The 12,827-nt window shown below is 38.7% G+C and overlaps 1 protein-coding gene across 1 annotated transcript; it reads right to left on the reverse strand.

Annotated features, from left to right (window-relative positions):
• Positions 1-212: 212 nt before the first annotated feature.
• On the reverse strand, positions 213-1,172 carry LOC121452434 (olfactory receptor 5W2-like). Its single transcript, XM_041658606.1, has one exon. The coding sequence runs from the start codon at positions 1,146-1,148 to the stop codon at positions 213-215; it is 936 nt and encodes a 311-aa protein (XP_041514540.1). The 5' UTR covers positions 1,149-1,172.
• Between the last annotated feature and the right edge of the window lie 11,655 nt (positions 1,173-12,827).

The following is a 12,827-nucleotide window of genomic DNA, read 5'->3' on the forward strand; positions in this document are numbered from 1 at the left end:
CATGAGAAATTCTGCACATGTAAATCATGTATGACCCATAGCAAATAATGAGATATGAAACGTTGGTATAGCTACAATTTTACCTTATCAATAAACTTGTGGGAAATTCTTATGCTAATCTCTTAAAATAGGTTATACAACTTTGTTATGAATAAAGCAATATCATTTTATACAAATTACCACTATTATGTGGACATATACACATAATGTAATTATTTTAAACACCTTTTGTTTCTCAGTTTTTGCAAGGCCTCATTCACATCCTTGTTTCTCAGGCTGTAAATCAGAGGGTTCAGCATGGGAATCACCAGAGTGTAAAACAGAGAAGTCAATTTGTCTTGATCTAGAGAATAAGAAGAACTTGGCTGGAAATATGTAAAGAGTAGTGTTCCCTGAAAAATTGCAACGGCAGTCAGGTGAGAGGTGCAGGTGGAAAAAGCCTTGAACCTTCCCTCAGCAGAACGGATCTTCAAGACAGATAAGATGATATAACAGTAGGAGACAAGGACTCCTGAGATGGTACTCAGCTCAATAAATCCAAAAATGGTGAATATCACTAATTCATTGATCTGTGTATCAGAGCAAGATATTAATAGGATAGGAGGTATATCACAGAAGAAATGATTAATCTCATTTGATCCACAAAAACATAAGCGAAATGTTAATGTTGTATGTATCAAAGCATCTGTCATTCCTACAAGGTAAACTCCAAATAGGAATTGGTAGCAAACCCTACTAGACATCTCTACAGCATACATCAAGGGATTGCTGATGGCCTTGTAGCGATCAAAGGCCATCACTGCCAGCAACACACACTCAACATCTATAAAGATACAGACAAAAAAGAATTGCAAGGCACAACCAACAAAAGGAATGATTTTGTTCTTGGCAAAAATGTCCATCAACATCTTGGGCCCGACTGCGGAAGAATAGCAGAGATCAGAGAAAGAGAGGTGGCTGAGAAAAAAGTACATTGGTGTTTGGAGCTGGGAATCCATTCTGATCAAAATGATCATTCCAATATTGGTCAGAAGAATAACAAGATAAACCGTTAGAAACGTAGTAAATATTACCACTTTCATGTCAGGGTTAGTTGTAATTCCCAAGAGGAGAAATTCAGGTAATGAGGAGCAGTTTCCCTTGTCCATTATTTTTGTTCTTTTTCTATCCTATTGTAAAGGTCAAGAGAAAAATTTATTAGATTACTTTATCTGGACATATATCAATATATCATTTCTAAGACAAAAGACATTTTTTTAATTATATACATCCAAAAACAGTGCAGGTAGAAAGTAGTTTTAAGGTGTCTTTGGTATTTAAAAATAAAATTTTATTTCAGCAAGTTGAAAAGATGAAAATTAAATGCTTATGAAATTCACAAGATATCTGACTGTACTGTGTCTCAATCACTCATGCATTTAAATGAATTAAAAATGATTTTATAACCAAAATGATGAAAGACAGAAGGCTTACTGACCATATCTTTAGATACAAAATTGTAATTATTACATATTAAACAAACATAATCATTTGAATAACCAACAATTTACTGAAAGACAGTTACTAAATAAATAGGACTGTGCCACCAGTTTTTGGCATATAGTTTTTGCTAAAATAAAGAGCATGATTGGTTTAACTTTTACCTCTGTCATTATTTGCTGGTTTGTCAAACTACTAAAGTCTTGAGTGACTGCAAGTATAAATTTTCTAAAGAGCCAAATAGTAATTAATAACAATTAATTAACAATTAATAACAAATAACAATTAATAATTAAAACAGCCAAATAATTCATAAGAATGAAATAGAAGCCAAAATTCACAATAGATATGTTTTAAATTGTTGGCTTTTTAATGATTTCATTTAGCTAAAGCATGAAACAGTAGTTTTTTCAAAGCAGTATAGGCTTGTTTGTCTTTTATTTACGGTAGCTATTAGTGTATATGTCTGTCTCTATCCCTTGCTGCCTATCCCCCTATGTACTATCTGTTAAAATTAAAATGTAGTTCGTTAGATGTTACTGTTTCTAGAATTAAATCTGCTGATATATGGTCCATATAAGTTTAAAGATACATATTTTAATGTTTCAAATCTATTATTTTCTAAATAAAAATGAAAAGAAATAACTATTTGGTAACTTTGTATGTTTAACAGAGTAGTTAGACATAAATAAATCATTTACAAATTCACCAATTCACTTTTCCAAATAAAATATTTTTTTCTTTTTTTCCCCTATTTTCTAGAATGTGGATTCATTCTCCCCACCTGAGATGAGACAGTATTCCTACCTTTTACCAGTGTCAGGAATATATATCTCATTAGTTTGCTTATGTTTAATGAATGACAATTGGGATTTGTACACATCAGAATCTGCCTTCCCTCATCTGCATTATTCAAATATAGTTAGTTAGGTATGTATTTTCTCCTGAGACTAATCACAGAAACTTCAGCAAAACTGAACTTTCAATTCTTTACTCTTTTTACCAAATGATCTTTGAAGCGTTTTATGAGAATTTAGCTAAAACTGTTATTTGCTATCATGAATCACATTTTTATGAAATAAAACTTCTAATGAACCCTAAACAAGGCATAGTTTGAGTTCCATGGCTTTTTTATTATTACTTTTATTTCTGAGACAGTCTTTTTTATCTGCAATTTAGAGAATTGTTACTAATTTTATCATTAATCAATATCTCATTTTTCTATCCTATCACCTATCTAATCCCAATCTTTAAACTTGATTTGTATTTTTGGCAACTGACTTTCACAAAACTTTCATTGTAACAGAAAGCCAAACCCTGTTATAATGATCAGTACAGAGGCGTTTGGATATTTAAATTTTCAAAGTCACTGGTTAACAAAAAAGAAGTGTATAATTGGAGGCACAGTACAGTGTTTATTGAATGCATTTCATATTTTTGTCATCAGGTAATGCACACAGGTACACTCATGCACACAAAATCAGTAAATACAATGTAACAAGACATATCCAAAGACAAACTCTTTCTTTATATAGCATTTTTAGGGTGCAACTATCATTGTTTAACCAGGTCATGACAATTAAAAGGAGTAAAAGAAGACTTTCTGGAATAAAAGATGGAGGAGCTGACAGTGGACAATTCCAGAACACATCTGTTCATTTGTAATTATTCTTTTTATCCTAACATTGATGGACTTCTTGACTTTGAAAACATCTCAGACCTACCCAGAGTGCCTCCATTTTCCAGGCTAGAATATTTATCCATTGAAACTGAGAACCTCAATCCAAAGATGCTTCACTCACACAATGGGCTTAGACAGTTTCTCAAAAAGATTTGTACTGCAGGATTACTTTGACACTTATGTGAACCAAGTGCTTGCTATTTAATGTCCACTGTTCTGTAACTTGCTCAACAATTTACAATGTTTCCATGAAATTCAAAGTTTCTGAATTGAATGTGTTAAAATCACAATTAAAACTGGATGTGGTGGGGGCACATCTTTAATTCCAGTGCTCAGGAGACAGAGTTGGAGGACAACTAGAGCTACATGGGAAAAACTCATCTCTAGAAAAGGAAAATCACATTCAGTAAATACTCAATGAAAGTGTACATAGTGATAAAAATTTTATGCAAATAAAAGTATCAGAAAAATTTCTGCAAAAACAGTACCACACTTGAATTCAAAATGAAGAGTGAAATGAAAAGTTTGAGTATCATTAAAATTTAGTATAAAAGCACCTATTTTAATAGCAATAGTTTTTTATTATACCACATAATTTGCCAAGAAGAACAGTTATCACTCATATATGCACATTTATATAAGAAATATATATGTATATATACATATATATATATATATATTTTTTTATGTGAATGGGTGTGTGCTTACATGAGTTTATGTGTATCACATATGTGAAAGATTCTGTGGAAGTCAGAATAGGTATTATAGTCCCCGGAAGTGAAGTTAAACGAAGTTGTGAACTGACATATGGGTTTTGAGAATCAAACATATGTCAGTTGAAAGAGTAGTTGTTGTGGGATTCTCTTGTACACTTTAAAGATTTGTCACTTGTATTGGTTTAATAAAATGCTGATTGACCAGTAGCTGGGCAGGAAGTATAGGCAGAGCATACAGACTAGGAGAATTCTGGGAACAGGAAAGACAGAGGAAACATGATGTATGCAGCAGAAGTATGGATCCTATTTTTGTATCCATTCCATTAGCCTGTGTCTTTTTATAGGCAGATTGAATCCATTCATAGCAAGGGATGTTAGTGAGCAGTGATTGTTAATTCCTGATATTTTGCTTGGTTTTGTTGTTAGTGGTGGTAGTGTATATGTGTGTATTTTTCTTCTTTGGGATTTTATGGAGTGATTATTATCTATTGCCTGTGTTTTTGTGGGTACAGCTCACCTCCTGTATTAGAGTTTTCTGTCTCTTACTTTCTTTAGTTCTGGATTTGTGGATAGATACTGTTTAAATCTGGTTTTGTCATGGAATGTAGAAGTTTTCTCCATCTATGCTGATTGAAAGTTTTGCTGGTTATAGCAGTAAGAGCTGTTTTCCAATATTTCTTAGTGTTTGTAAAAAAATCTGTCTAGATCAATGGCAATGGGTTTTTGATCCCACTGCACGTACTGGCTTTGTGGGAGCCTAGGCAGTTTGGATGCTCACCTTACTAGACCTGGATGGAGGTAGGTGGTCCTTGGACTTCCCACAGGACAGGGAACCCTGATTGCTCTTTGGGCTGACGAGGGAGGGGGACTTGATTGGGGGAGGGGGAGGGAAATGGGAAGCGGTGGCGGGAAAGAGACAGAAATCTTAAATAAATAAATAAATAAATAAATAAATGAAAAAAATAGTTGAGACAGTGTTTCCAGTTGTGTAGTTTAATTTCAATTTCTTTTTTTATGATTTATTTATCTTTATTTTATGTGCATTGGTGTGAAGGTGTCATATCCCCTGGAACTGGATTTTCAGACAGTTGTGTACTGCCATGTGGGTGCTGGGAACTGAACCCGGGTCCTCTGAAAGAGCAATCAGTGCTCTCAACCGCTGAGCCATTTCTCCAGCCCCTAATTTCAATTTCTTAAAGAATTTTTTTTTATGATTTATTTAACCATGCAGGTGCTGGGAATTGAACCCAATTTCTCAGGAAGAGCCAAGAAACTAGCTCTCCAGGCTCTTAATTTAAAAGTTTATTTATGTGTCTCTGGGTGTGCCTGTGCCTGTGTTTGTGTTTGGTGTGGGGGGGGGGTATATTTTGACCTCACCAGATGAAGGCATTCAAGAGCACTGGCTCCATATCTGGCAGAGGCAGGATCTCTGGGAGTTTTAGGCCAGCCTGGTCTACAAGAAAGGAGCTAGTTCCAAGAACAGTCTCCAAATCAGCAGAGAAACCCTGTCTCATAAAGCAAAACACAAAACCAAACAAGAAATAAATAAATTGAGAGAGAGAGAGAGAGAAAGCGAGAGAGAAAGCGAGAGAGAGAGAGAGACAGAGAGAGAGAGAGAAAGAGAGAGAAAGAGAGAGAGAGAGAGAGAGAGAGAGAAGAGAGAGAGAGAAAGAGAGAGAGAGAGAGAGAGAGAGAGAGAGAGAGAGAGAGAAGAAATGTGGATTTACAGATAGGAAATAAGAATAAAAAGAGAACGTTACCAACAAGACAGCCTGGTCTATAAACTGAGTTCCAGGACAGCTAGGGCTGTTACACAGAGAAACCATGCCTCTAAAAATACTAAAAGAAGAGAAAAAAAAAAAGCAAGCAAGCAAGAAAATGCACGGGGTTTTTTTCCCCTTTTTTGTCTTTGTTAATTCCAGGCCATTCATTTTAATTTTACTTTTTCTTTTAAAATTATATTTTCAGGGGCTGTAGAGATGGCTCAGAGGTTAAGAGCACTGACTATTCTTCCAAAGGTCCTGAGTTCAATTCAAGTTTAATTCAAATTAAAATGTGAAATAAAACAAAGAAGGGGCGTTTTGTTTTGTTTTGTTTTGTTTTCTATGAAACCTGAAAATGGCTGAATTCAACAATTATCCAACTTCAGCAAGAAGGTACTGTTTCCCAGTTTCAACCAGAAAACAGCAAATATGCACATCTAGGCCCTGTCAACAGAAGAGGGCACTAGATTTCCACCATGTGGTTTCAGTAAAGTCCAGAAATTCCATCTCTCCATTTCTGATTCTTTCAATCACTGCAGGCAGGCCTGCATTTAGTGAGAGAGTGGACACCACTCCTCGTTCCTTCCTGTTTCTCACGTGTTCATGTCTCACATGTTCATGTCATAAACACGCGCACATGTGTTTATGGGGTGGCTTTTGAACTAACCAAGATGACTGGTTCCATATCTGGCAGAGAGGCAGTTGGATCTCTGGGAGTTTGAGGACAGCCTGGTCGACAAGAGCTAGTTCTAAGACAACAGAGAAACCATGCCTTGAAAATCAAAACCAAAACACAAACAAAAATAAATAAATAAATGAATGAATAAATAAATACATAAAATAAAACATGAATTAAATGAGAAAGAGAGAGGGAGAAGAAATGTCAATTTGTCAATTTTCAGACCAGAAATAAGAAAAAACAAAACCATAATGTCACCAAGATGACAGCCTGGTTTATATAGTGAGTTAAAGGTATTATACAGAGAAACCAAAAATAAAAAATAATAAAAGAAGAAAACAGGAAGGAAGGAAGGAAGGAAGGAAGGAAGGAAAAATAGGTGCTTTCCTTTTTTTCTTTGTTTATCTCAGGTTATTTATTTTTATTTAATTTTTTTCTAAAATTGCAGCAGCAGCAGTATATTTTGGGCAGCTGACTACTATCATGGAAGCGTTCAGAAAGAAGTCCTGGGCCATGTAGTGAGATAGATTGTCTGGAGCATAAATAAAAAGCCAATTCCTGTCTCAAAAAAAGAAAAAAAAATCAAGTTAAAATGTGAAATAATAAAATAAATAAGGGTGGTTTTTATTTTTGTTTTTTTTTTTTTGCAATGAGTGAATTCAAGTCAACAACTTTCAATTTCCCAACTCCAACAGGAAAGGCTGCAGATATCCATATCAAAGAGGTCCAGTGGAGCTGTAGCCACACCCTTTAATGCTTGTGTCCCAAGGACACAGAGTTTAGGAAAGAAATGATCTTGATCTTTTTTTCAGGAGATCTGAAAACTCAAAACAGCAACCAAACACACACCAAGTAGGAAGAAATGACAGAGAGGCAGGGGGAGTTCAAGGCCAGCCTCACCTACCAAGGACATTCCAGGACTGTTCCTAGATAAACCCTGTCCTCACAAAACCAAACACACACACACACACACACACACACACACACACACACACACACACAACCCAGAAGAATAAGGAAAGTGTTCCTGAAACACCACAAACCAGCTAGATTGCACTTAATAGCAATCAAAAGTGGGTGAAATATAAAATGGAGAGAAATTCTTTGATGAAATCCAACCCTCTTTCTTGGTCAAAGCTGTACAGCCAATAGAACTAGAGGGAGGGAACATGTGTCCATCTCTCAATAAAAAAAGAAAAAAGGCTAGAATCTCACTGTGAGCGTAAAAGATGAAAATCTTACAGCTGACACCATCCAGTCTCAAGTTAGAAAAACTTGAAATGATGCAACAGGAGACAGACAGTTTCCCAATGAACTCTTGCTATTCTCCTGGGGAAGTTTTGTTCCTGAGGGTTTTTTTTTTTTTTTTTTTTTTTTTTTGATTTTTCGAGACAGGGTTTCTCTGTAGCTTTGGAGCCTGTCCTGGCACTAGCTCTTCTAGACCAGGCTGGCCTCGAACTCACAGAGATCCACCTGCCTCTGCCTCCCAAGTGCTGGGATTAAAGGCGTGCACCACCACCGCCCGGCTCTGAGGGTTTTTGGAACAACTAAAATCCCTCTTATCTTTTTGTTTTGTTTTGTTTTCCATGCCCCCTCAGAGGACACCTGGATGTTTTTTAAGGATTTGGTTTTATTTTATTTAAGTATTTTGTTCCTCAGACATAACTCTGAAAACACTAATACGTAATAGCCAGTTTCTATTCAGTTCAGTTCAGATTTTTACCAAAACCTCCTGTCTGGCATGTCTCTTTCTTTGTTGAGTTCCTGTACTTACAGAAGCCAAGAGATAGCTGGCAGCCATCCATAGAAAATGCCCTCTCCCTTTGAACACGGCCCTCCTTTGGTCTGAGTTTCTCACACAGCTCTGATGATGCAGGAGGATGCCAAGGGCCCAGTTGGTGCCTCAGCCCGATGCCTGCATCTGTGCCTTGGCAGCAGCTATTCATGTCTTGCCACTCAGAGTCAAATTCCCTTAAGTTTAGCCTTCCCTAAGTGCTTGTTCACTTCAGAGGACTCAACCCTCATCTTCCGTGTCCTCCTGGCCTAATTTCTCATATTACTGATTTACTGAGTATGAATCAGTAATATGAGATGTTCCGGAGAGGGAGGAAGGGACATTCATGAAAAAAGTGAGTGTTCAACTAACTAACTCCCCATGGGTGAAGGAAGTAGTGAAAGGATTTTAATGAAGCAGAGAGAAATGTCTGGTTTTGGAAGGAGGAAATCCTGAATGGCTCCCTCTGTGTCGCAGGAGAGACTCCTGGAAAGGAAACCTCAGGTTTCCGGTCAGTCGGTCGGTTGGTCAGTTCGGGGAGAAATATTAGCAAGGAGGTAAAGGCCGTGCCTCACGACATCAGCAGTCCCTTCTCTGGAAATTCTACGGTATCCCGGAGAGCTCTCGGAATTTTGTGATGTCACTCGTGTCCTAGAAACGCCAAGTGCCCTCAAGATACACTCTCTCGGTGCCTATAAGACTCAGTTCTAGACATGTTGTCTAGAGAATGGAGATCATGGAGAGGCCAGAGGGAGGAAGAAGAAAGCTGACCTCAGATCTCAGAGGAAAACACGGAGAAATAATTAGTGGTCCTGGGGAAGACGAAGTGAGTTCACCACTAGCAGGGACTAGAGAGATTTCTGGATGTGATGGCTTTGAGACTTCCAGGGCTAGGGCTCAGGAACTGGGAGGTTTCTGGAATGAAATAGGTCTGTCTTGTTTCTCTGAGTTCCTAAAGGGCCAACCCACATCAAAGATTCACGATAGTTGATTTGACAAAGTCGGGAATTGACAAGGAGTGCGGAAGGAGTCAGTGAGATTTCAATACCAGCACTGCACATCACCCCCGGTCCTTTTCGTTGTGTAGCAATAATAATAGAGAAAGGGGAGTAGCGCTCTGCCAAAGCCCGTATTTTTTTTTTTAATAGTCCAGGTGTGTTATTTCTTTTTGTACATCAGGCCATGAATTCGTAGGGAATGGGCTCCAGCAGCTCAGGCTCCTTCCCGTTAGTCCTCGCGAAGTGTGCTTCTCTGGGTTCGCTTGAGCTGAACCCAGGTGCCCTTCTCTTTGTCTTCCTTTTCCTTCTGGTCGTTCTCCTTCACCCGCTTCAGAAAGCTGTCTCTTCTGCTCTTCGAGTGCTTGATGTGTTCAATCCGCACATTAATTCTCTTGGCAAGAATCTTGCCCTTAACTCGCTTGTTTACAATGATGCCCACAGCATGCTGGCTGACATTGTAGACTCTTCCGGTTTTGCCGTGGTAACATTTATGGGGCGTTCCTTTTTGAACAGTGCCCATTCCCTTGATGTCTATAATATCGCCCTTCTTGTAGATTCGTGGCCAAAGGAACAACTCCATGTTTCCTAAAGGGCCTAGAGAACATATAGCGAGTGCCCCTCCACTTTCCCTTTGTGTTTGTCATTTTGGCGAGTTACTGAAAGATGGCTACCGCGCCCGAAAGGCCCAAAGCCCATATTTTACCATGCCTTATATCACAGCCATTAGCAGGGTTGAGGCATCAAGTGCTGCAGTCAGTCTGACTCCTGTGATCCCCTAAGGTTTCTAGCTTCCCAGTTATGAATGACACCCTGGTCTCCAGTTCAGCTTGAGAGCTCTTTTTTTTTTTAATTTCATTTATTTATTTATTATGTGTACAATATTCTGTCTTGTGTGTATGGCTGAAGGCCAGAAGAGGGCACCAGACCTCTTTACAGATGGTTGTGAGCCACCATGTGGTTGCCGGGAATTGAACTCAGGACCTTTGGTAGAGCAGGCAATGCTCTTAACCACTGAGCCATCTCTCCAGCCCAGCTTGAGAGCTCTTTAAGAGCCAATGGATGAGAGAGTGGGAAGAGACTGCCTTTTTTTTTTCTTTTTCCATTTCTTTCTTTCTTTCTTTTGCTGTTTTGTTTTGTTTTTCAAGAAAGGGTTTCTTTGTGTATCTTGGGCTGTCCTAAAACTCACTCTGTAAATCAGGCCATCTTTGAATTCACAGAGATCTGTGTGTGTGCTGTGATTAAAGGCATGCACACACCACAGCCCGGCTGAGACTGCAATTTCTTGTTAGCTCTGGGTAAGTGACAATGGCTCTGTGTTGTGAATCTCTGTGAATCCAGACTATGTTATGTCCTTCAATGACATGAGTCTGAAGCATCAAGCACCCATCCCTATACTCCCTGAGGTCTCTGAAGTCACGGTGCATCCTTAAAGGCTTAGAAAGCTTTTCCCTGGTTCACCTTTGTGTGTGTGTGTGTGTGTGTGTGTGTGTGTGTGTGTGTGTTTTGTTCTATCTAGGAGAAGCACCATAGCAGTTGCATAGTGACTGAGAAATTTGATTTTTAGGAAATGATTTTTCATATCTGTGAGTGGTCTCTCCATAGCCACTCATCTTTTCTTAAACTTGAGTATAGGAATGAATGAATGAATGATCCCTCCCTCCCTCCCTCCCTCCCTCCCTCCCTCCCTCCCTCCCTCTCATGGGAACGAGTATCTGGTCTTGCATTGAGGGCTCCCCAGTTCTCAGCATCTCCAGCCCAACCTGTCACAAGCTGATCACACATTTGCAAACTTGGGATATATTCTGCTGAATTTTTGGGATAATGAATTTCATCAACTATGGGACTAACTTTGTTCTGACAGGACACTCACAATCTCTCCTCATCACACCCACATAGTGTAACAACTTTGTGGTTCCTCCATAATGTGCTTATTTCTGTCAGGGAACTGAAAGCCAGCCAGCCGGCCAGCCAACACTATCTTTCCTTGTTTCTCAGTTTGTTCTTATATTCTGTCTCCCCCCCCCCCACGTTTAAAAAATTTATTTATTTTTATCTTATGTGCATTTGTGTTTTTGCCATGGCTCTCGGGCTCCTGGATTACAGACAGCTGTGAGCTGTGATGCTGGGAGACATGGAGCATCTCTCTCTATAGCCCTGCCTGGAAAACTTTCAGAGTTCACTCTGCCCCCTGAGTAAAGGTGTTATGCTTCCTTTTATTGTATATTTAGTGTTTGTGTTTGTGTGTGTGTGTGTGTGTGTGTGTGAGAGAGAGAGAGAGAGAGAGAGAGAGAGAGAGAGAGAGAGATTCATTATGAAATAAAAGGCAGTCAACAACAGCAAATTTTGTATTTATTTGTTCATCCATCCACGTATTTGCTTACTTACATACTTTATTTATTTACAGTGGAAGACTTAATTCAGTAAGAATGATCAGAAGGGTAGGTAGGGTATCCTTGGGAAAAGAGTAAGATATCACGATGACTTTCCCTTCCGAGAGGGAGCTTTCTGGGTAGACGTGAAACTGCAGTTTCAAGCGCCTGCTTTCCACAAGACCTTTTCCAAGGTCAGGCATTTCTTAGGTAAGCAAGGATCTCAGTCAGTTCCCTTTGAGGAACTCAACGTTAACGTCTGACTGGTGCCTATTGTCAAGGCCAATGGGACACTCCTCAGCCCCTCCCTGACCTGACCTGACGTGACCTGAGAAGCCACACCCCACCCCAGTTCACAGGCCCCTCTTAATCTATCTAACTAACTGTACAGCATAAAACGTGGAATCTCTTCTCAATGAAATGCTGTTGTCAGCCATTCGAAGACTTTATTCTCATCTCAGATCAGATGATCCTGTCCAGCAGGGATGTCTTCTTTCCGTGTTTCTTCTTCTTTTGTATGTTGCAGTCAGTTCAGATGTGCTGGTATATGGTGAGAGAGAGAGAGAGAGAGAGAGAGAGAGAGAATTGCTTTTTATTTATTTGAAGAGTTTTAATGATTCAGCTATTTCCAGCCTTATTTACCAGCACCTTTATTATTACCAGCGAGCACCTTCCTCTGAAAACATTGGAACCCCCCCATCTGTACATGTCATGCACGTGCGTGTGTGCGTATGTATGTATGTATGTATGTGCGAGCGCGTGTGTATCCCATCTATCTATCCCTTCATCAATTTCCATTTTAGGAGCTGCTTTGCTGACACTCACCCAGAACCAGTGACATGGAGGCCACCATTTTCTTAGCCAGTGACAGTCAGGAGACAGAAAGAAAGAAAGAAAGAAAGAAAGGATGTACATTCCCAAAGAAAGAAAAAAATTAAGTAAATTGTAAAAAGTAAAAAAAAAAATCAAGAAAGTAAGTAAATACATACATAAAAATAGACAAATAAAGAATGAATAAATAATAATTGAAACATTCAATAAGTAAATAAGTGAGTCATGCTAAATCAGCAGATAAACAGATATATGAAAGAAGGAAGTGAAGGAATGAATGAACAAGTAAGTAAATAGGTGGGTCATTTTTTAAAGAAGTAAGTAACTGAGATGGGCTGAACAGATAGATAAGTAAGCAAGCAAAGAAATACACAAGAAGCAAGCAATCGTGAAAAAAAAAATGAGACACATCCATTCAATCCATAAAAGACAAAACATGGAAATAAACATGTAAACTGGTCGACCCACCCACGTTCACTCAGCTGCCCCACCCAAAGCAGGAGGGAGGTCTCTGTCCAGCAGGGCCGTCTTCTTTCC

Source organism: Microtus oregoni, unplaced genomic scaffold (assembly GCF_018167655.1).
Source record: "Microtus oregoni isolate MIOR12 unplaced genomic scaffold, Mior012 000009F_ref0000495, whole genome shotgun sequence".
Lineage (NCBI taxonomy): Eukaryota > Metazoa > Chordata > Mammalia > Rodentia > Cricetidae > Microtus > Microtus oregoni.

Coding starts and splice junctions, on each gene's coding strand:
- LOC121452434 (XM_041658606.1), bottom strand. CDS start 1,148: ATGGACAAGGGAAACTGCTCCTCATTACCTGAATTTCTCCTCTTGGGA.